Source organism: Hylobates moloch, unplaced genomic scaffold (genome assembly GCF_009828535.3).
Source record: "Hylobates moloch isolate HMO894 unplaced genomic scaffold, HMol_V3 SCAFFOLD_3, whole genome shotgun sequence".
Classification (NCBI taxonomy): domain Eukaryota; kingdom Metazoa; phylum Chordata; class Mammalia; order Primates; family Hylobatidae; genus Hylobates; species Hylobates moloch.
In genome coordinates this window covers 156,738,441-156,761,865 of record NW_026652278.1, presented here as the reverse complement: position 1 = coordinate 156,761,865, position 23,425 = coordinate 156,738,441, and the positions used below count along the sequence as shown (strand labels likewise).

The 23,425-nt window shown below is 37.4% G+C and overlaps 1 protein-coding gene across 1 annotated transcript in view; it reads right to left on the bottom strand.

Moving 5' to 3' along the window:
* Positions 1 to 23,063, bottom strand: part of ANXA10 (annexin A10) — a 72,603-nt gene extending 49,540 nt beyond the window's left edge. Inside the window, exons 1-3 of the mRNA XM_032172284.2 lie at positions 22,965 to 23,063; positions 16,425 to 16,506; positions 5,072 to 5,166 (exon numbers count right to left, since the gene is read on the bottom strand). Of these exons, the coding sequence (XP_032028175.2) occupies positions 5,072 to 5,166; positions 16,425 to 16,506; positions 22,965 to 23,063 (276 nt within the window). The remainder of the gene's footprint in view (positions 1 to 5,071; positions 5,167 to 16,424; positions 16,507 to 22,964) is intronic.
* Between the last annotated feature and the right edge of the window lie 362 nt (positions 23,064 to 23,425).

The window sequence follows — 23,425 nt, the reverse complement described above, 5'->3', positions numbered from 1 at the left end:
TGGGACATAATAGCTTTCTGGAAATTATGTACAAATGTCTTTGTCCCTCTTGTACCTGACCATTCCATATTAAAGTTCTAGGTGTACGTTGGAAATGATAGAAAAAAACTGATGTTACACCTACCGGAATGGAACAGGTCAATTTTCTAGTGGTAGAGTAAAAACAACTGGGTGCAGTGGCTCACGCCTGTAATCCCAGCACTTTGGGAGGCCAAGGCGGGTGGATCACCTGAGGTCAGGAGTGCGAGACCAGCCTGGCCAACATGGCAAATCCCTATCTCTACTAAAAATACAAAAATTAGCTGGGCATGGTGGCACGGTCCTGTAATCTCAGCTACTTGGGAGGCTGATGCAAGAGAATTGCTTGAACCCGGGAGGCGGAGGTTGCAGTGAGCTGAGATCGCGCCAGTGCGCTCCAGCCTGGGTGACAGAGCGAGACTTTGTCTCAAAGAAAGAAAAGGAAAAAAAAAAAAAAAAAAGAACAACAATCTTGGCACCTGGAGAGAGAACACTTAATTACATCATTTTGGCCTTAGAAGGCATTCGGGATTGCCTTAACTCACTGGCCAAGACTGCTACATGATAGGCTTGCCCTGGACTTCCTGTGGGTCAGGTGAGGGGTATCTGGAGCTCTAGCATAGGGCTTGGAGTGAGCGACAACTTTAGATTAGGCCCTCTTGATTAGTTGACACTTAAGCAAAACCTTGAAAGATGTGAGGGAATTAGCAATATAGATGTCTGCCCTTGTAAGCCTGAGTGTTTGCTCCATTGAGAACAGTGGGCATTTCTGAGAAGCTGTGGAAGAGACAATTTAATAGTTAGATAACCTTGGTTGAAGTTTTACTTTTGAGCAAGTCAGCCAGGGCACTAAATTGCTTAACCAACAATGCAGGTTAAATGAATGACAGAAACCAGCATATTTTAGACCGGATAGTCTCTGTTTGAGATGAAAAATGAGAAAATGAATTGCATCAGTGCTGAATTTGAACTTCTTCAAGAATCATTGTTTATTCTTCTCCCCATTCACAAGGGCATTTCATTGTTCCCTTGGTGTCACTGCATTGTTTTTAACTAGCACTTGCCTTGGTGGGGAAGATCAGAAGTGATCTCATGAATTACTTTGATAAATATGTCAATCAGCAGAATTCCAAGTGGATTTTCAGCTGAGTCTCGGGATTAGTTTCTGCAGTAGGTAAGGCAAAGCTGATGAAATTCAGCCACTCTGCACCAATGTAAAATGTCAAGTAAGAAGTGTTTATGGAGTCTGCTGAGAATTGTACTTCACTCAGCAGCTAAGAAAATTATTCTGTCAACTCTTGATTATTCTTGTTAATGAAAATTTAAAATATCATTGATTAACATATGGGCTAATGTATACATTCTTACCACAGAAAGGGAAAAGTAGGAGATACACCTTGGCCAGGTAGAAGAAGTAGTCCTAAATGTGAGCAGTGGTAGATGTCAAGAAGACCTTACTGATGGTCAGAGAAATTAACCTGGTAGCAGCCAGGGCAAGGAATGAGAGAAAAGAAACCTAGGCAATTGGTGTAGATTCATTTTAACTACAGAGTGGATAATGAAAGGATGTTTTTCCTTTTCATTAAAAAAAAGTACATAGGCAGAATATAACACCTTTGATTCACTGATTCTGTAAATGAAATGCCTCTTCTATGCCAGACCTGGGCTGGGCTCTGGAGGGATAGCAGCAAATATTACAATCCCTGCTTTTCCAGGAGATTACAGTGTTGTTGGCAAGATGTAAAAGTGAACCAGCACAACCCAGTACCATTATGCACAAGGACCTCATGGAACCAAGTGGGAAACACAGAGTAGAGGGTGAGCATGACAGGCTGGGAAGGTTTCCAGGAGCAGTCCAAGCCTGCCTGTGTCTTATTGGAGGAGTTGTACTTAGATGCACCTTTACAATGTCATTCAATAAACATTAATTAAGCAATCTTGGTATGCTAGACAGACATTTATGGTAAGCTCTAGGATGAACAAGAATCATCCCAGCTTTCAAAGCTTTAGACTGTGGTAAAGTGAAACAGATACAAACAAGCTCACAGATGTGTCATCAGTTACTGTGAGGAAGTTAAAAAAAGGATGTATTAGCAGCCCAAGTCTGTTCCACTCGATCTGGTGGGGGGCTGTGAGGTCTTGTGTCCAGTACCTGGAAGGATGATAGGTGTCCAGCCTGTGGTATTGAAATCAGGTTATTGAAGACAGATAAAACAACATGACTGGAGGTGAGGGGCAGGCATGGTTAAGTTGAAGAACTACAAGTATAGCAGTTCCATTTGGCTGCAGGTGAAAGGTGTGTTAGGGAAGGGGAGAGGGATGAAGATAGAGAGCAGGAACAAAGCAAGCAAGGCTTTGTGTGCCCTGGGAAGGCATTAGGTTTATTCCATGTGTAGGAATATGTGTAGGCAGATGGCTAGACATGAGCGGGTTACTCAAGGGGAGCCCTTGAGAAAGGAAAAGCTTGGGAAGTCTTAGGCCCAAGGGACCACCCACCATTTACATATTAATAGAATCTGTAATGCTGGAGTGGGTGGACAATTAGTCAACTGTGAGCAGAAAGAAAGGAAAAGGGCAAAGGAGAAATTCCTAAGAGACATATAGGCACAAGTACTAATTTGACTGCTGTACGACCTTACTGGGGTGGCGGTAAGGAGCAATGCAGCCATTAGATAGAATTCGTATCCAACCCCGGCCCACGCATGCACACCGACTAATAGTAAGGGAGGGCCCCACAAACCTGGGGTGGAAACTAGGCAGGGAAAAGGCAAGGGCTTACGGCAGAAGCAGAAAAACTAGATAATGAAAAAAGGCAGAGACTTGAGACAGAGCGGGAAATGTGAAGAAAAATCCAACGTTATAAAAACCCAACCCAGGACTCTCTGCTGGCCCATTCTCTTTCAGCAGCCTGCTCTGCCTCATCTTTCAGAATGTCCTGTCCCTTTAAATAAACTCTCTGCTCCCTCTTTCCTTTCAAGTAAAGATTTCTGCTGTCTTTGAATTGTCACTTGTCCATTATCTTACTCCCAAGATGATCAAGGACCGAGGATTCCCCATACTTTTTAGTAACGCATGGAAACACAGATGTTTGTAGGGAGAAACAAGATAAACACTCAAGGATTAAAGTGGCAAAGTGATGTGTGAAAATTTAGATTTTGAGTCATTCTGGCCACAGTTTGGGGATACACTGGAGTGGGAAGGGTCTAGGGGTAGAGAGGACCATTTAGGAGTTTCAGCACTAGTCTGGGCACAAAATGATGAAGATCTAAATCAAGACTGTGTAAGTGAGTTTAAAGAGAGAAATGTGTGAGGAGAAATAATTTACAAAACTTGCTAATTGATTGTAAATGACAAGGGTATTTCAGAGGAAAGAGGCAAACATGACTTCCAGTTTTCCAGGCAGTGCAATTTAGTGTATCAGCCAAGGTTTTTCAGGAGGTATGAATTATTCAGCAAAACTGAGGGTTTAACAAACTCTGAGACTTTATATGTACAGTGAAAAGTTCTTCACTGGAGTATAAATTCTTTAGTATATTTTAAATTCCTTGAGTGTAAGTACTTCATTTTAAAATTGTTTTAATCTGCTTTAGCATAGTTTTGTAGAGCTTGATAAAGTAATGTTTTCAGGCTAAATTTAACCTGATTTGTAAAAAGCAAAAATGTATGTAAACCTTTGGGTTAAAAAAAATTACTTAAAAATGACATTTCTTGTCTAGGCACAGTGGCCCACGCCTGTAATCCCAACACTTTGGGAGGTGGAGGTGGGCAGATCACCTGAGGTCAGGAGGTCGAGACCAGCCTGGCTAACACGACGAAACCCCGTTTCTACTAAAAATACAAAAAATTAGCTGGGCATGGTGATGCACGCCTGTAATCCCAGCTACTCAGGAGGCTGAGGCAGGGGCATCGCTTGAACCCAGGAGGCACAGGTTGCAGTGAGCCGAGATCATGCCGCTGCACTCCAGCTTGGGCAACAGGAGTGAAACTCTATCTCAAAAAAAAAAAAAAAAAAAAAGACATTTCTTATGGCACTATGCATATTAAAACAATGTTAGATTACCAATGATACAACTTTTATAGTTTTTACATTCTCTTTCCAAAGAAAACTAGTACTGGTGTAGGTGGAACATAGGCTGAGGTAACAGTTTATGTGGAAAAGAAGGTATCACTGGTCTTCTATTTTGGCTTAATTCAACTAAGGTTACTACTGGTAGTAGCTTTTGGATTATTAATTCAATCTAAAGCTGAGGGATATCTTTTATTTCATCTACTATAGTTGTTCAAAGACTGGGGTTTAGAGGTGGAGTAAATTTACAGGGATTAACTCTACAGAGAAAGTTTTATGATAATGTTTCATCGATAAAGCTCAGCTGATGAAGTAATTGTTGTTTCAGGCACTTTTGGCCTGAAGAGTTTTTGTTGTGAATTTGTGGTTTAAATGCATAGCAAAAGCAAGGAATCTTTAATGGTACTTGCTTTGAAATTAGAGTGTGATTACTTTAAAACACTATGGATAGTTTTATTGCCTTAAACTATTTTTAAACTGCCATTCTTTTTTAATGGTCTCTATAGCTGCATGCTGGTGAAGGGAAAAGTTAGTAGAGAATTCACTTTGGTTGAGAGTTAGGTGAGGACCTGCAAGGAACTGTAGGAAAAGCTGTTATATTTTGACCTGGTGATCATTAGTTTTTTATGTGCCTTCCCTAAAGCTCTCCACAAGGGCGTTTCCAGCACAACACTTCAAGCCTAATTGGACCCACTGGCAATGTAAGGTTATCAAAACTTTTCATTTGGGGACACTGAATGATTTTGGGGAAAGAACTTGTGGTCACTGGTCACTGTGAGTGTGAACATATCTCACATGTATGTTTGTTTCATAATATAGATTTTATTCCTTGAAACATGTTAGAGGAATGTGAACTGTTTCTGACATATAATGATGTCTGAGATATTTGCAATCTGTGAGATTGAAAAAAAAAATACCTATTATCCGTGAGTATGGTTAGTTCTCAGGAGATTGCCCTAGAAATAGGTCAAGATAAAGTGGCCTTACCCGGCCATACATGCTCTGGTATGCCTCTGCAATCATCAGCCTTTGTGCATTGCAGCGCTGAGTCAGAATGTTGATCAGCATGTCTTTGTCACAGTCTGGAAAAGAATAATATTTGAAGATTAGTAAAGTTGCTACTTTGTAGTTGGGAAGAATCCATTATCTAACGATCATAACCAGTGTGCAAGCATTATCCCTGATGGTATTTTACAGCAGGGAACAATTTTAACTAAAATTGGAAAACATGTAATGATGCTTGATGAAGCCTGGATCCTTCCTATCTCCTAATTTAGTGCCATTACTATAAACTAGGCATTGAAGGAACATTCCTCAAAATAATAAAAGCCATATATGACAAACTCACAACCAACATCATACTGAACAGGGAGAACTTTCCCCCTGAGAACAGAAACAAGACAAAGATATTTTCTTTCTCCACTCCTATTCAACATAGTACTGGGAGCCCTAGCTAGAGCAATCAGGCAAGAGAAAAAAATAAAAAGCACCCAAATTGGAAAAGAGGAAGCCAAACTATCTCAGTTTGCTGATGATATGATCTTACCATCTTACAGAAAACTATAAAGACTCCTCTAAAAGACTCCTAGATTTGATAAATGACTTCAGTAAAGTTTCAGGATACAAAATCAACATATGAAAATCAGCAGCATTTCTATACACCAACAACAATCAAGCTGAGAACCAAATCAAGAACTCAATTCCATTTATAATAGTTACAAAAAATAAATAAAATATCTAGGAATACATTTAACCAAGGAAGTGAAAGATCTCTAAAAGGGTAACTACAAAACACTTGAAAGAAATCATAGATAGCACAAACAAATGGAAAATTATTTCATGCTTATGAATTGGCAGAATAAATATCACTAAAATTATCATACTATCCAAAGCAATTTACAGGTTCAATGCAATCACTATAAGCTTATCAGTGTCATTTTTCCTAGAATTACGACAAACAATCCTAAAGTTCATATGGAGCCAAAAAAGGGCCTGAATAGCCAACGCAGTCTTACACAAAGAGAACAAAGCCAAAGTCATCACATTACCTGATTTCACACTATACTACAAGGCTATAGTAATCAAAACAGCATGGTACAGCAATAAGAACAAGAGAAAACAAATAACTCCATTAAAAAGTGGGCAAAGGATATGAACAGACTTTTTTTTTTCCAAAAGAAGACATACAAGCAGCCACCAAACATATGAAAAATGCTTAACATCATGAATCAGCAGATAAATACAAGTTAAAACCACAATGAGACACCATCTTACGTCAGTCAGAATGACTATTATTAAAAAGTTAATGGCCAGGCACGATGGTTCATGCCTGTAATCCCAGCACTTTGTGGGGTCGAGGTGGGTGGATCATGAGGTCAAGAGATCGAGACCATCCTGGCTAACACGGTGAAACCCCATCTCTACTAGAAGTACACAAAATTAGCTGGGCGTGGTGGCAGGCGCCTGTAGTCCCAGCTACTCAGTAGGCTGAGGCAGGAGAATTGCTTGAACCTGGGAGGTGGAGGTTGCAGTGTGCCGAGATCACACCACTGCACTCCAGCCTGGGCAACAGAGCAAGACTCCATCTCAAGAAAAAAAAAATTTAAAAAGTTAAAACAACAGATGTTGGAGAGGATGTGCAAAAAAAGGAATGCTTAAAGACTGTTGGTGGAAATGTAAATTAGTATGATCTTTGTGGGAACCAGTATGGAGATTTCTCAAAGAACTAAAAATAGAACTACCATTTGACTCAGAAATTTCACTACTGTGTGTACATACTCAAAGGGAAAGTAATCATTATATAAAAAAGATATTTGCATCTATATGTTTATTGCATTACCATTTATAATAGCCAAGATATGTAATCAACCTAAGTGTCTATCAACAGATGATTGGATAAAGAAAATGTGGCATATACACACCGTGGAACCATGGAATACTACTCAGCTATAAAAAAGAATGAAATCTTATCTTTTGCAGCAACATAGATGGAATCAGAGGCCATTATCCTAAGTGAAATAACTCAGAAACTGTCAAGTACCATATGTTCTCACTGATGGGTGGGAGCTAAACAAAGGGTACACATGGACATATTGAGTAGGACAATAGATATTAGAGACTCCAAACAGTGAGAGGGTGGAAGAGGGGCAAGGGTTAAAAAATTACCTATTGGGTATGATGTTCACTATTCAGGTGATGGGTACACTAAAAGTATAGACTCCACCAGTATGCAATATATGCATGCAACAAATCTGCACTCATACCCCTTAAATCTGTAAAAAAAATTTTGAAAGGAAAATAAAAATCCAATCAAAAGCACATGGGAGTGAAGAAAATATAGTGTCTCTTCAATCAGCTGTTACTCCACCAAAAAATGGCTCCTTGACCTTTAAGCTGATTAGCGTTTAAATGGGACCAACATCTGATATTTGGATTTAGGTCCCTGCCTGGCTACCCTGCACAACTTTGGGACACTGCTCTCTGCATCCCAGCTGCTCCAGCTCCAGCCTTGGCTAAAAGGACCCCAGATAAGTCCCAGGCTGCTGCTCCAGAGGGTGCAAGCTGAAAATTGCCAAGGCTTCCACATGGTGTTAAGTCTGTGAGTACATGGACAGCAAGAGTTGAGGTTTTGGAGCCTTTGTCTAGATTTTAAAGGATGTATGGAAACACATGGATGTCCAAGCAGAAGTCTGCTCCAGAAGCAGAGCCTTCATGGGGAACCTTTACTAAAGCAGTGTGGAGGGAAAATGTGGGATTGGAGCCCCCACACTGGGGCACTGCCTAGTAGAACTTTGAGAAGGGGGCCACCATCCTTCAGGCCCTAGAACGGTAGATGCACCTGGAAAAGCACAGGGACTCAACACCAGCCCTTGAGAGTAGCCATGGGGGCTGAGTTCTGCAGAGCCATGGGGGCGGAGCTTCCTGAGGCCTTGGGAGCCCACCTCTTGCATCCGTGTGGCCTGGATATGAGACATGGAGTCAAAGGATATTATTTGGGAATTTTAGGATTCAATGACTGCCCTGCTAAGTTTCAGGCTTGCACAGGGCCTCTAGTCCCTTTGTTTTGGCTGATTTTTCCCCTTTGGAAAGAGAGTATTTAGCCAATACCTGTACCCCAATTGTACATTGGAAGTAACTAACTTGTTTTTGATTTTACAGGCTCATAGGCAGAAAGGACTTGCCTTGTCTCACATGAGACTTTGGACTGTGGACTCTTGAGTTAATGCTGAAATGAGTTAAGGCTTAGGAGACTGTTGAGAATGAGTAATTATATTTTGCAATGTGAGAAGAACATGAGATTTGTGGGGGGACAGGGGCAGAATCATATGGTTTGGATTTGTGTCTCTTTGCAAAGCTCATGTAGAACTGTAATCCCCAGTGTTGGAGGAGGGGCCTGGTGGGAGGTGACTGGATCGTGAGGGCAGATTTCCTCCTTGCTGGTCTTCTGATAGTGAATGAGTTCTCATAAGATCTGGTTGTTTAAAAGTGTGTCACAACTCCCTTTCCTCTCTTCCTCCTTGTAGGAAGGCTATGTAGGATGTGCCTGCTTCCCCTTTGCCTTCTGCCATGATTGTAAGTTTCCTGAGGTCTCCCCAGCCATGCTTCCTGTATAGCCTGCAAAGCCATGAGCCAATTAAATGTCTTTTCTTTATAAATTATGTAGTCTCAGGTAGTTCTTTATAGTATTGTGAGAATTGACTAATATTGTGTCTTCCTTGTTGAATAGAGAGATACGGCTTATAATGAACATATATTAAGGAGGGAGGAGTAATAGAGAAGGAAATCATGAAAGTACAAGGCATCTGTGTGCTTCTGAGGGATAGTGTGAACCTGTCATGCTTTTCATGGAATACCTGCCACCCTGTCCATCTCCTCCCTAATATAGACTGTTTCTGGTCTGTGTATCCTTCACTTCCTCATGTACCAACACACCAAGCTAATAGATTGGTTTAGTGCACAACTAGTTTAGATGAATTTTGTAGTCATAGTAGAGTCAGCAATATGACATTAACCTTTCCCTTAGATTGACTAAAATTTAGACAAGTTTCTTCCCAACTACAGGCTCCTAATCTCCCTTTTATTAGAGCATTTATTTTAGAAAACATGCAATTTTAAATTCTTTCTCTACCTCTTAGAGATGTAAGTCTCCTCCCAGCCTCTTGCAGTTTGACAACCCAAAATTGTCTTTCTCAGGGATATGGGAGCCATCCTTTTGAAATGTAATCATTGGGAAGATAGAAAATGTATTTCCTATTTCCCAGTGTCTGTGTTAGGACAGGAACCTGACTTTCTTAAGTGCCAATTAGCAGTCACAGATAGCCTAATCACATTGACCAATGCCCTCCCTGCCCAACATCCTTCAGTTCTTTCCTACTATCTCAACATACTGCTTAAAAACTCTCTTGCCTTTGTTTCATAGGATTTGAGTTCACTCTCTCTCCTTTCTTGCAATGGTCTTGATTCCTACTGCAGAATCTTCCTTGCTGTTTAATTCCATCTGGTATAGTTTTTCTTCGACAAGGGGAGATATATAATGGAGATAAGGAGAAAAATAAATTGAAAAGCTAGAATGTTAAGCAAATCATCTTTTTTGAAATTAAGTCCATCCTGGATGGGCTTAGGATCACAGGAAGGCTAAGAATAAGGTGCTGAAATAGCCAGCGAATAAGAACAAGTGTTAGGAATTAATATAGATGACTGTACCGCTGAAAAGCAGGGGGAGCATCAGGGTATTTTATGCACGGACACATGGTCTGAAAACTGTAACAGGGAGGGAGGAAGGCCTAGAATTGGCTTCAAAGATAGAAATTAATGGCTACTGAGAGAAAAGGCAGACTCCACTGAAAAGGCATAGAGAAAGGTGACGTCTGGCTGAAGCCTGGTTAAAACCCTGAACTAAAAGGCAAAAAAAAAAAAAAAAAAAAGCTGTAGAGGAATCTGTTAATGGCATGGACATTCTAAAGTGAACATATATTTAATAATAAATAGAAGATTTTAAAATTACTTTCTTTGTCTTATTCTTACTATTATCACATTTATGAAATTATTATAGTCTTGCTTTTTGTTCTTGTTCTGTTGAGATTATCCACAATCTAGCCCTCTGAATTGCTCTATTAAGTTTTCGTAGCAATTTTCATTTATTTATTCTTCCAGAGATATTTTATATGAATCTCAATAATTGTACTACAATTTTTAAATTAAAATAACTGTAAAGTTAGGAATCAATTTTGTAAGTGTTGTCTTTCTGTCACTTACATGATATTTCTGCCAACCTATTATTTAAGGTTATTTCCTTTCCTAAAAGACTTAGTAAAAATTTGCAGAGCTTTTTGCTAATGACAAGAAGCTTTATTTTGCTAAAGTTGTTTATATTTGCACTTCTATTGATATTCCGTTACGTTATTTTTATTTCCTAACACATAATTGCTTAATTGAAGAACTGATATTGATTTTTGTGTTTACTTTGTATCCTGAAAAGTTATTGAACTCTCTTATAATATTAGGTAACTTTTTATTAATCTTGAATTTCTAGATATATAATTTCTTCATATAATCGCAATTTTGATTTCTTCTTTGTAATCATTGTATGTTTTTCTTCTCCTACTGCTTTAGGTCAGGGATTTCTAAATAATTTATCTTTTTCTGATTTTAATGGAAAATTTGGGCATAACGAACCATCACAATTTTATCAAATTTTATTTTGTACAATTGACTCTTGTTGTGTGTGGTATTTATATTCTACAAATTTGCCATGAACACTGAATTAGTAAATACTGAACTATTGTTCCTAGGGAAAATGCAGGGTTAGGTTTCTGCAACCCTGTGGTTACAATAATTTTTGTCAACTGAAATGTCATTTGCATTATGTTTGTTTGCCAATGTCCTTGTGAAACAAGCCAGTCTTCTTAGCATTGAAAACTATGCTTCCACATAGCCTTCTCCTGTATAAACATTTAAGAGATATTTTTAAAGCTCTTCTATAGCCTCCTGATGTATAGAATTTTTCTAACCTGCCACCCAACACTACTTTCAAAAGAAAGCTGACCACTTTATTTTTTAAAATTATTAATTTTGTTATCAGTTATCGTCTCATGAACCCACAAATTCAGCTGTTTTTTCATCTTTTCCATACTTCATAACATAGAATAGATGTTACTTCAGCATTTTCCAAACAGCATCATGCATAGATCAATACATTTTCTATTCTTTTTTATGGATGTATTATTTTATTAATTCATTAACATTAAACTCATGGCCAACAGTACTATAACTAATTCTTGAATTTAGTTTATGTAACACATATTTTTTTCTTGAATACTTCTTTTTGTGCATAGGAACACACTAGGCAGTACTTCAACACTATGCTTGGGGCCATTTTAAACAGCACTATCACCAAGCAAAGCATAAAAATGCAAAATTGTGTCACTACATAGATTGCATAAAGGACTTATTTACAGCATGAAAGCTAAAAGAAGATGGCAGAGGTCACCTTGTTTGATTTCCACCAGCAATATGCATTCTAGTGACTGAAATTTTTCACCTCTCTGCACATGTCTGCAAATGACCATAAAATATCTGTGAATATTGATTTGGGGGTTATAAAACAATTTTAGTGAGTAGATAAATTTGTAAATATAGCATTTGTGAATAACGAGAATTGACTGTATGGTCAAATAGGTAAAAGTGGCCTCCTAGGCAAGAAAATAATTATTACTAAAATTTAAAATTATTCCTTAACATTTTATTTTTAATTTTTGTGGTTACATAATAGGTATATATATTTATGGGGTACACAAGATGTTTTGATATAGGCATGCAATATGAAATAAGCACATCATGGAGAATGGGTTATCCATCCCCTTAAGCATTTATCCATTGAGTTGCAAACAATCCAATTACACAGTTTTAGATTATTTTAAAATACACAGTTATTATTGACTATAGTAACCATGTTGTGCTATCAAATACTATGTTTTATTCATTCTTTCCAACTATTTTTTGTACCCATGAACCATCCTCGAGTCCCCAGCAGCCCTCCACTACCCTTCACAACCTCTGGTAATCATCCTCCTACTTTTTTATGTCCATGTGTTCAATTGTTTTGATATTTAGATCTCATAAATAAGTGAGAACATGCAATGTTTGTCTTTCTGTGCCTGGCTTATTTCATTTAACATATGATCTCCACTATCATCCATGTTGTTGCAAATGACAGGATCTCATTCTTTTTTATCGTTGAATTGTACTCTGTTGAGTATTTGTACTATATTTTCTTTATCCATTCATCTGTTGATGCACAGGTTGCTTCCAGGTCTTAGCTATTGTAAATAGTGCTGGAACAAACACAGGAATGCAGATATGTCTTTGATATATTGATTTCCTTTCTTTTAGGTATATACCCAGCAGTGGATTTTCTGGATCACATGGTATAACTCACTTTTTAATTTTTTTGAAGAATCTTTAAACTGTTCCACATAGTGGCGGTACTAATGTACATTCCCAGCAACAATGTACAAGGGTACTTGTTTCTCCACATTCTTGCCAACGTTTGTTATTGCCTGTCTTTTGGATAAAACTCATTTTAACTGAGGTGAGTAAAATTATTTCTTAATAGCACTAAGTGGTCTACAAGAAATCAACATTAAAGACACAGAGAGATTGAAAGTAAAGAATGAAGAATTATATATACCATGCTAATGCAATCAAAAGAAAGTTGGAGTAGCTATGTTAATTTTAGACAAAGAATACTTCAAAGAAAATTATCAGGAATAAAAGGGTTATTACAAAATGATAAAGGGGTCAGTTCTGTAAGAAGATATAACAAACCTTAATATGTATGTGCCAAACAACAGAGTGCCAAAAGAGATGAGGAAAAAAATAACAGAATTGCAAAGAGAAATAGAAGAATACACTGCTATAACTGGGCAATTTAACACCTCTAGAGTAATTTGTCAATTACTCTATAAGTAATTTAAAAATCCAGCAGACAGAAAACCAGCGAGGGTATCACTGAAATGAACAGCACCATCAATCAACTGGATCTAATTAACATCTATAGAACACTTATTGCCACAAAAGCAGAATACACATTCTTCTCAAGTTACATGGAGCATTAATCAAAATAGACCACATTCTGGACCACAAAACACATCTTAACAAATTAAAATAATAAAAAACATACAAAATATGCTCTGAGGCCACAATGAAATTAAACTAGAAATCAGTAACAGAAAGATGGCTGGAAAAATCCCCAAATACACACAGATTAAACAGCCCACTTCTAAATACACATGGGACAAAGAAGAAGTGACAAGATAATTTTTAAAAATTTCAAACAAATTGCAAGTAAAAATATGACTCAAAATTTTTGAGATACAGCAAAAGCAATGCTTAGAGAAACATGTATAAAATTGCATATAGAGAAACAAAAAGAAATCTGAAATCAAGAATCTAAGCTTGCATCTTAGGAAACTGGAAAAAGAAGAGCAAATTAAACCTAATGTAAATAGAAGAAAAGAAAGATTAGAGCAATGATCAATGAATTTGAAATTGGAAAATCAAGAGAAAATATCAATGGCACCAAAAGCTGGGTTTTTTTGGGGGGGAAACATCAATAAAATTTATAGGTCTTTAGCTAGGATAAGGAAAGAGAGAGAAAGCAAGAGAGGGAGAGAGAGAGAGATAAAACTTACTAATATCAGAAATGAAACAGGAGCCATTACTACCAATCTCAATGGACATTAAAATCATAATAAAATATTATTAATAACTCTAAGACCACAAATTTGATAGTCTAGATGAAATGGATTAAGTTCTTCAAAGACACAACCTACCCAAACTCAGACAATCTGAATGGGCCCGTATCTATCAAAAACTTAAGTCGGTAATTAATAACCCACAAAATACAAAGCAGTAGGTCCATATGGCTTCACTTATGAATTCTACCAAACTTTCAAGAAAGAAATATCAATTTTCTACAATCTCTTTCAGAAATGAGAAGCATAGAGAATGCTTCATAACTCATTCTACTAGGTCAGCCTTATCCTAATACCAAGACCAGAGAAAGGCACAACAAGAAAATCACTGACCAACATTTCTCATGAGCATAGATAGATGCAAAAATCCTCAAAAAGTTTGAAAGTCAAATATAATAATGCATACAAAGCATTATATTTCATGAGTAAGTGGGATTTATTCCAGATATGCAAGGCAGTTTCACCATTTAAAAATCAGTTAACATCATCCATTGCATCAACAGGAAAAAGGAGAAAAATCATGTGATTATATCAACAGATGAAGAAAAATCCCTTGACAAAATCCAATACCTATTCAAGATAAAAACTGTTAGCAAACTAAGAATAGAGGGGAACTTCCTTAACTTCATAATGCACATTTTCAAAAATCCTATAGCTAGCATCATACTTAATGATCAGAAGATCAGGAACAAGCTGAGAATGTCCACTCTGAATAGCACTGAGCATTTCATAAAAGATTAATTTTGACTTGTGTGCTCCTTTGTCAAGATTTAGGAATGTAGGTTAAAAATGAATTTCAGTTGTCCAGGACTTCACAGGGCTGACCTAGCAATTACACATGTTAATAGACACAAAATAAAACGGGTTATAAGAATGCATGGGCAGGAAAGTATCTTCCAGTGGTGAGAAATTGGAAAGCAGACTGCACTATTAGGGAATGTTAACTAATAAGTGTTTTTTTATAGATGATGAGTAAATTTTTATACAACTTAAAGAAATTTATATCAAAGCTACTCATTTTCATTTGTTTCAGAATACGTTTTTGCTTTCAGATTTTTCTAAATAAAACACAGTAGCTAAGAAAAACATTAGTAATTGTCTTTTTCAATAACACTTCGCCAGAGTCACGGGGATGGATAGACCTTTAAGGCAATTCGAGCTGTGTTCATGCTCTGGCATGCTACAGTGGACACCGTGCAATCAAAGCCCAAAACCTCCTAACGTACTTCAGCCTAATACACTGACAAGCAACAAATTATGACGGTCAAAATGAATCCTTATTCTGACCCTAAAATTGCAATGACAGGAACATTGAAACTGGAACAAAGAAAAACTTTTTGGTGAACAGATGGCTGTGACCCATAGTTTTAAAGCAAAAAATTGCACTCTTCAATACAAAGTTAATTCATAACTTTGTGCTAACTTGTCTTTTTATTTTTCTAGTGATGATTAATATTTTAAAAGGCATGAAAGCATTGCAAACTCCTAAAGTCAGCTTTAGCGAGCATATTTTAAGTCCTCTAGTGTTTTCCTATGGGATACTGCTAGTGAATAAAACACACAGATGTGCATTCATGCATACACACACACAGTCAAGCTCCTGTAAAGGCGACCTTGTCTTTAAAGTTAAGAGCTTGCTTTCTTATGAAAGGTTTTGCATGTCTTATGCAAAGATTTCTTTTATGTTGTCTATGTTTACCTTTGTGCTCATCAAGAGTCTTCTTAAAACAGGTTTTATTGTAGGAAACTATATGAAAGTTTAATACCTCCATGTGATATCTTAAAAATTATATATACATATTTTTTTTTTTTTGCAAACGAATCCCCAAATTTTCCTCCCTTCTTCTCTCTATATATACTTTTTCTAAATTCTAGTCTCATTCATTACTAATCACCTCTATGTCAAACTCCAAGCTCTGGGAGTTCACAGTCCAGTCAGCAGGTGAGACAAACATAAGCACAGTGCAAATGAGATTAGGGGAGTGAGGGGTAGGAAGCAAGGTGCCTGGGGGATTGGCATAGCTGATTGAGCTTGCAGTGCCCAGAGAAGGATTCAAAGAGGAAGGCTCATCTGAACAGATTCTTGAAGAAAGAGAATTTAGATGAAAAGTAGACAAGAGAAGAAAATAGCATTCCAGGCAGAGAAGTGATTGGGCCAATTTACAGAGATGTGAAAAGCACAGTCATTTGGGGGAATAGCAAAAAGTTTGATTTGACTGGAAGTGGAAATAGCAAATAGCAAATGAAACAAGCTAGAAAACAGAAGCAAAGGTTAAAAAGAATGCTCTATCCTGGATTAAGGTGTTTTAGTGGAGATTTCATTTAGTAGTTAGTGATGAGGGACTTATGGATTTAAGGCAAACATTTTAAGATTAGACTAGCAATTTCTAAAGGTAAATTTGTTCATCATTATTGTCTTTTTATATTATTTTTCTTCTCATTCTACTTCTTTGCTCAGCTTTTTCTGTCTAATCTGTATCTGTGTTTTGTAAGACATCAACTGTTTTATACCCATAGTATAGTATTAAAACAAGGTAAAGTAAAAAATAATCACAATAAAAGATGGTAGAAATAATAAGACTTACGAAATCCTTGAAGTGCTCCTCCTAGCATTTGGGCATCCATTATGGGATTGAAATTGGGAGCTGGGAAGATGGTTCCTTGCACCTGGTGGGAAAATCAATGAGAAAGTGAGCGTAATAATTCACGTTAACATTTCAACATTGTGGCCAGGCACAGTGGCTCATGCCTGTAATCCCTGCACTTTGGGAGGTAGAGGCGGGTGGATCACCTGAGGTCAGGAGTTCAAGACCAACCTGGCCAACATGATGAAACCTCGTCTCTACTAAAAATACAAAAAATTAACTGGTTGCGGTGGCACCTGTAATCCCAGCTACTCAGGAGGCAAAAAAAAAAAAAAAAAAAAAAAAAAGTTCAACACTGTTTTCCAGACAAATGAAAATGACAGTATATTCCGTATGTTTAAATTACTACAAAACATACACACAAGGCCTGTTAAACTGCAATTTTCAATTGCAGAGAGAAAATTTGGTTGAGTTCATTTTATCTGTTGGTCTCTACTGTGTTTGCATCTATTATTCAAATAAGAGACTATGATACCAAAACCAATAGTAAAAAAATTGAAGAAACAAATTAATAATATATATCTTCTTGACAAAGAGTAAGTTTTTTTTTTTTTTTTTAAGGAATGGAGATTATTTTATAGAAACTGAAAAAGAATACTGTATTGGTGGGGTTCATTTCATTCATATGAATTAGAAATGGTACCTGCTACTACAGCTTTTTTCTATGTAAGGGACCCTAAAATCATATTAGAAAAACAAAAAAATAATTGAATTTGGATTATGAGTTTCATAAAAATCCAGGTGATATAGATAAGGCAAGGATTATCTAACCAAAGCTCATGGCTGCAGAGGTGAACATAAAAACTTGACTGACATTCTATCTAAATTCTCTCTCTTGACAATTATAAAATGGTAGAACATTTAAAGCAGGCTTGTGATCCACATGGTGCATTATTTTAGACTGAACCCGTCAGGACTAGGCACCATATAATCACACTCAGCACAATAGAGCTGTCAATCAAACTTTATTAAGAAGGGCAGCTGTCCCTGTTTGTTGTCAGTGTGCCCAGACACATTGGGGAATTCATGCCTTCCCGCAGCAAATGAGTCTTCTAGGCCCTGAGATGAACTCAGACATTCCTATTAATTAAGTTAATTAATTAATGAGAACAGGACTAGACCATAATTTCTAGCTAAATGAATATACATATACTGATATCAAAATATTTGTAAAAGGAATTTGAAGGGCTAAGAACTCAAAACTAAGAATTGAATTCAGTTTGGATTCTACCTCACTGATATTAAGAAATATAAAGTTGTCTATTTGAAGTAGACCAAAAAACATGATGATTGTGATATGTCTATGTTTTTATTCTTAGAAGTACAACTAAATTAGTGGAATTCTTATTCTGTGAATTATGCAGATTCTTTCAATCATTATACTTATTATATTTAATGTTTTGCATCAGGAAAACAAAACAGAAATAAATATATCAGACAGACTCATAAGAATTACCTTGGAGAAGAAGGTGTGGGGGAAAGAGCTGGTCCTAGATAAGAGGGTGTAAATTTCCCCCAACAACATCTATGGATGAATAAGCGATCTGGGAAGTGGGACTGCAGTGTTTCCACAGCTGATTTTATGTGAGATGCAAAAGATAGAGTTGGAGGTGGTAGCCACAAGGTTACCAAGTAAGAGAGTGATACAATTTGATTTGAGTTCCAATGGTAACACTTTATAACAATGTAAAGAATGAAACAAAAAGAAGCAATACAGGTTGCAAGACTGCGTAATTTAGAATCCCAGTTGAGCTATAATGTAAACCTGAACTGAGGCAAACAGCATGTTTTCAATAAATACAGATTTCTTGGTTAACTAAATGTAATTTAACCTACTAATTTTTTTGAAACACATTTTAACTCAACCTAATAATGGCAGTTTACCCTGAAAAGTTACCTTGAACAGTCAGAGACTGTTTAAGGAGTTTTCCAGAATTTTTACCTTTCGAACAATGCCCTTTTTATATGCATGTTTTTTTTTATTCTGGCCTTAGAGTAAATTGGAAATTTTGAAAAAATGTACATTTTTCAGTGTGACAGTGAGAAATAATGTGTATCTGTATGTATTAAGATTTTTTCATTTCTTTGAAAGTGGCCAGATTTAGAAATAGTATAACTTGTCTAAGCCAAAATAAATTGTAATACCGCTCATTTCTATTTAAATTCCTACCACAAGGTAATCAAAATATAATCTTTGCTTCTAGTTACATAAGAATTTAGGTTTTGAAAAAGAAATAAAGAATACTCTCCTTTTAGAAGACAGAATAAACAGCCACATAAACTTACTATACAGAAGAGCATGAGTAACTGTGTGTTTAAAATTTAGTTTTAGAAACTATCTCCCCGCCTCTGCGAAGATATCTTCAAATGACAGAAAAATTTCAAATTTATTAATGCCTGAGACTGAGTACAGACTGAAAGAAAACACTTGTTTTGCACATGAAGTTGACAAAATTATTTGTACTATCTCATATCAATAGGTACATCAATATATGGATCATATTTCACTTATTCATAGCCAATTAGGTGGCCAGGATTCATAAAACCACATCCCTCCAGATCCAACATCTCTAGGCTTCCCACATTTGAATATTTTTTCTCATGTGGCTGTTGAGTCACGTGCACCTTGACAACCTGAGTGCCTCAAGACTTTTTGAGTTTGAAATGTCAGCTAGGCAAGGTGACAGTCTGACTAACAAGACACCTGCTGGAGTGTGGGTTTCAATGGATAATTCAGTGTGTTTGAAGTAGCTTAGTTTTAGTGCAGTTGATACTAGATCTCTAGTTAATTAAAGACTTTAAGAGACCTAAGATAAATTGTACAGAAATCTTAGGACTCCCTTTCGTGAGGCATTTACCCAGAACATGGCATGGACTTAACTTTGGAGCATTGCTCCTTGGATTTTACTTTGGACAGAACTAAATGCTCTAAACTCTCCTAAAGGATCTTCAGGCATTTATCACCCTCTGCCTCATGTCTCCCAAGAGTTCTTCCAAAGTGGTTTCAATGGCTTTAAACACAGCCAACATTAAAGGGTGGATTACTGAGCACATTGTCTTCCTTACGCTTCCACAGCTAATGCGCCCTTCAGTCCCATTCCCTCATTACTAGCCTCACAATAGTTTTCATGTAATTTGCCTTGTTTTAATTTCTGTTACTACTACTTAATACAGACCTTTGCCAATTTTTCTTTAAGTTATATCTTATAAGCTGCCAAGTAGATCCTATTTGTCTACCAAAATGATCCTTCTAAAAGATCAAATGTTATTTGCCCTTCCATGCTCAAAATCCTTAATGCCCAAAACAATGCTTCTCAATATTTGTTTTGTACTCTGGCCCACACGATACATGGTTTTCAGAAGAAAGAAACATTCTTGGGAGCATCTAGGCTTATGAACGTGTCCCAGTATGCTAGCTTTAATTACATCCCATTCTTGCCCACTCAAGAAATTATATTGCAATCCAGCTGAGTGAGAGTATCATATAGGCAACGCAGGAATCACACAGAATAGAAAAAGTCAAACTTTGGTTCTTCAATATTAAACATTTTCAATGCATGCTGTAACATATTCCTGTGACTCAGAATAGATGACTCAAGGGATTCAACTCAAACATTTTAACAGAGTATACAATATTCTTCCTGACCTGATTCTTTACTCCCTGGATAGTTTCATGTTTTATTTTCTCTCTCCTGAGCCTCTCTATTCCTACATCATGACTCACAGTCACACACTCCAGCTAAAAGGAACTTCTGTGTCATTGTTCATTTTGTTCCATCTGTTTGAATATTTCCTCCTCAACTCCCATCTCTTGACTTCACCTTATGATCACGGCGAACGTCTATACAAGATGTTATCTTTCAAGCTTTAGCTCCAGAGTCATCTTTTACATGCAGCCATTCATGATGCCTCTAGTAGGACTGTCCACTCCCAATATGGTGCCCTCTATTTTATCCTGGGCAGGGAACTGTAGCACACGCTACCAGAGCATCAATTGTACATCAGCAGAAAATTTCCATTTCTAATTCTACTGGATTTCTGAGAATAATGGGTCCTATTAACAGGGCTTCCTCAGTTTTATTTTTTATTTTTTATTATTATACTTTAGGTTTTAGGGTACATGTGCACAATGTGCAGGTTTGTTACATATGTATCCATGTGCCATGTTGTTTTGCTGCACCCATTAACTCATCATTTAGCATTAGGTATATCTCCTAATGCTGTCTCTCCCCACTCCCCCCACCCCACAACAGTCCCCGGAGTGTGATGTTCACCTTCCTGTGTCCATGAGTTCTCATTGTTCAATTCCCACCTATGAGTGAGAACATGCGGTGTTTGGTTTTTTTGTCCTTGCGATAGTTTACTGAGAATGATGTTTTCCAGTTTCATCCATGTCCCTACAAAGGACATGAACTCATCATTTTTTATGGCTGCATAGTATTCCATGGTGTATATGTGCCACATTTTCTTAATCTAGTCTATCGTTGTTGGACATTTGGGTTGGTTCCAACTCTTTGCTATTGTGAATAGTGCCGCAATAAACATACGTGTGCATGTGTCTTTATAGCAGCATGATTGATAGTCCTTTGGGTATATACCCAGTAATGGGATGGCTGGGTCAAATGGTATTTCTAGTTGTAGATCCCTGAGGAATTGCCACACTGACTTCCACAATGGTTGAACTAGTTTACAGTCCCACCAACAGTGTAAAAGTGTTCCTATTTCTCCACATCCTCTCCAGAGTAAACCTGAATGGGAGTGGCTGTGCGAATATGGAAATAGAACTTTTCTTGCAAGTAAAGGAAGAAGGATTTGGATCTCCAGGAAATAATTTGGGAAGACACTTAACAAGGAACAAGAATGGAAAATGAGGCAGAATTCCTCTCTGTGACCTCCCCTTATAGTCACAACTTTTCATTAACATTTGTTAAAAGGTTGTTATAAGTGATTTTTTTTTTTTATAGAAGTTGGGGAAAAGAATGAGTTATTTGGATTTGTCTGGGTGAAAAAAAAAAATAACATGCTGACAAAGGCTCTCTTCAGTTTAAATTTTAGTTAGTCAAACTTTAGTTGGGCACCTCTGAATCCTGTTCCCATCTAGACATCTACATTTGGGGGTCTCTGTTAGTCTTGGCATCACTCAATTGTAATGACAATCTTGCTAAGTCAGTTTAAAGAAAATGTCCTAAATGTGATATCTGATGAACCTCAATGTCTGATCAAATTCCTCATCCCCCAAGTGATGGCTGGTCACTCCAGCCTGCCTTCAGCAAGATTCCTGTTAGGTATATTAAACCAGAATCAACCCTCTACTCTTGATGCTAAATCTCAGTAATTTTTCATTCCCGTCTCCCTTGAATATAAATCCCCACTTATCCATAATATATTTGGAGTTGAGCTCAGTTCTATTCAATACTGAAACCTCTTTTCCCCTATTGCAATAGTTCCTAAATAAAGTATGTTTTTTGTTTGTTTGTTTGTTTTCCATTTGAACTGCTACTCAGCTCTGGTTTCTTCAACAATGCACAGCTATAGAGCTCACATGGGGAAAGAATCAAGGCAGCATAACATGCCAGGAGTTTGAAGAAATCTGGGAAGGCTTTGGACTCCACATTACACACTCAGGGTATTTGAGGCAATCTTATGCGTAGACCCCCACAGAAACCTACGTGGTTTCCTGCTTCTTCTAGGCTATAAGCTCTCAAAACCATAGATTTTGTGCAGTGTAATTTTATTAATAGTACTGTATTAGATTTGAAATAATTTCTGACTTCGCCTTTTCAAAGTTTTCAATAGACTGGCAGAATTTTGATTACACAAATTCCTTCACAAAATTAACTTGAAATGAAGCTAAATATGTGATATGATTTGAATATGTGTCCCCTCCAAATCTCCTGGTGAAATGTGGTCTCCAATGTTGGAGGTGGGGCCTAATGGGAGGCCTTGGGGTCATAGGGGTGGATACCTCATGGCTTGATGCTATCCCCACCATAGTGAGTGAGTTCTCACGAGATTTAGTCGTTTAAAAGTGTGTGACACCCTCCCCGCCAATCCTCTCTCTTGCTCCTGTTTTCACCATGTGACAGGCAACCTTCTGCTTCACCTTCTGCTATGAATAAATGCTTCCTGAGGCTTCCCCAAAAGCCAAGAAGATGCCAGCACCATGCTTGTACAGCCTGCAGAACTGTGAGCCAATTAAACCTCTTTTCCTTATAAATTACTCAGTCTCAGGTATTTCTTTAAAGCAATGTAAGAACGGCCTAATACAATATAATATATTGACTTCAGTTCTAGGTATTCTGTCTCAGTAGTTGTAATTCACGCAAGTGGAATTTAGTTTTATAGTATAGAGTATTATATTGGGCTTAAAATGTATGTGCAAGTTTTAAGGTAAATTACTTTCTAGACAATCCAGTAAGAGGTAACTATTTTCTAATCACCTGATCTCAGTTGGAAACTTCCTCTCCATCCTCTTATTACCCTTACATTTCTAATGAGATTAGGAGGTTTAGAAACAATATCAAGACACCGCTGATCTGAAGACTTCAATGGATATGGATTTGGGAGAACGAGTCTCATTCACGGAAGGTCAAAATGGAGGAGTAAAAAGCTGAAAAACTGGCCGGGGCGGTGGCTGACGCCAGTAATCCCAGCACTTTGGGAGGCGAGGTGGATGGATCACAAGGTCAGGAGTTCACGAAATGCCTGGCCAAGATGGTGAAACCCTATCTCTACGAAAAATACCAGAAGTAGCCGGGCGTGGTGGCGGGCGCCTGTAATCCCTGCTACTCGAGAGGCTGAGGCAGAGAACTGCTTGAACCCAGGAGGTGGAGGTTGCAGTCAGTGGAGATTGCACCACTGCACTCCCGCTTGTGCAACAGAGTGAGGCTCCATCTCAAAAAACAAAACAAAACAAACAAAAAAGCTGAAAAACTAAAGGG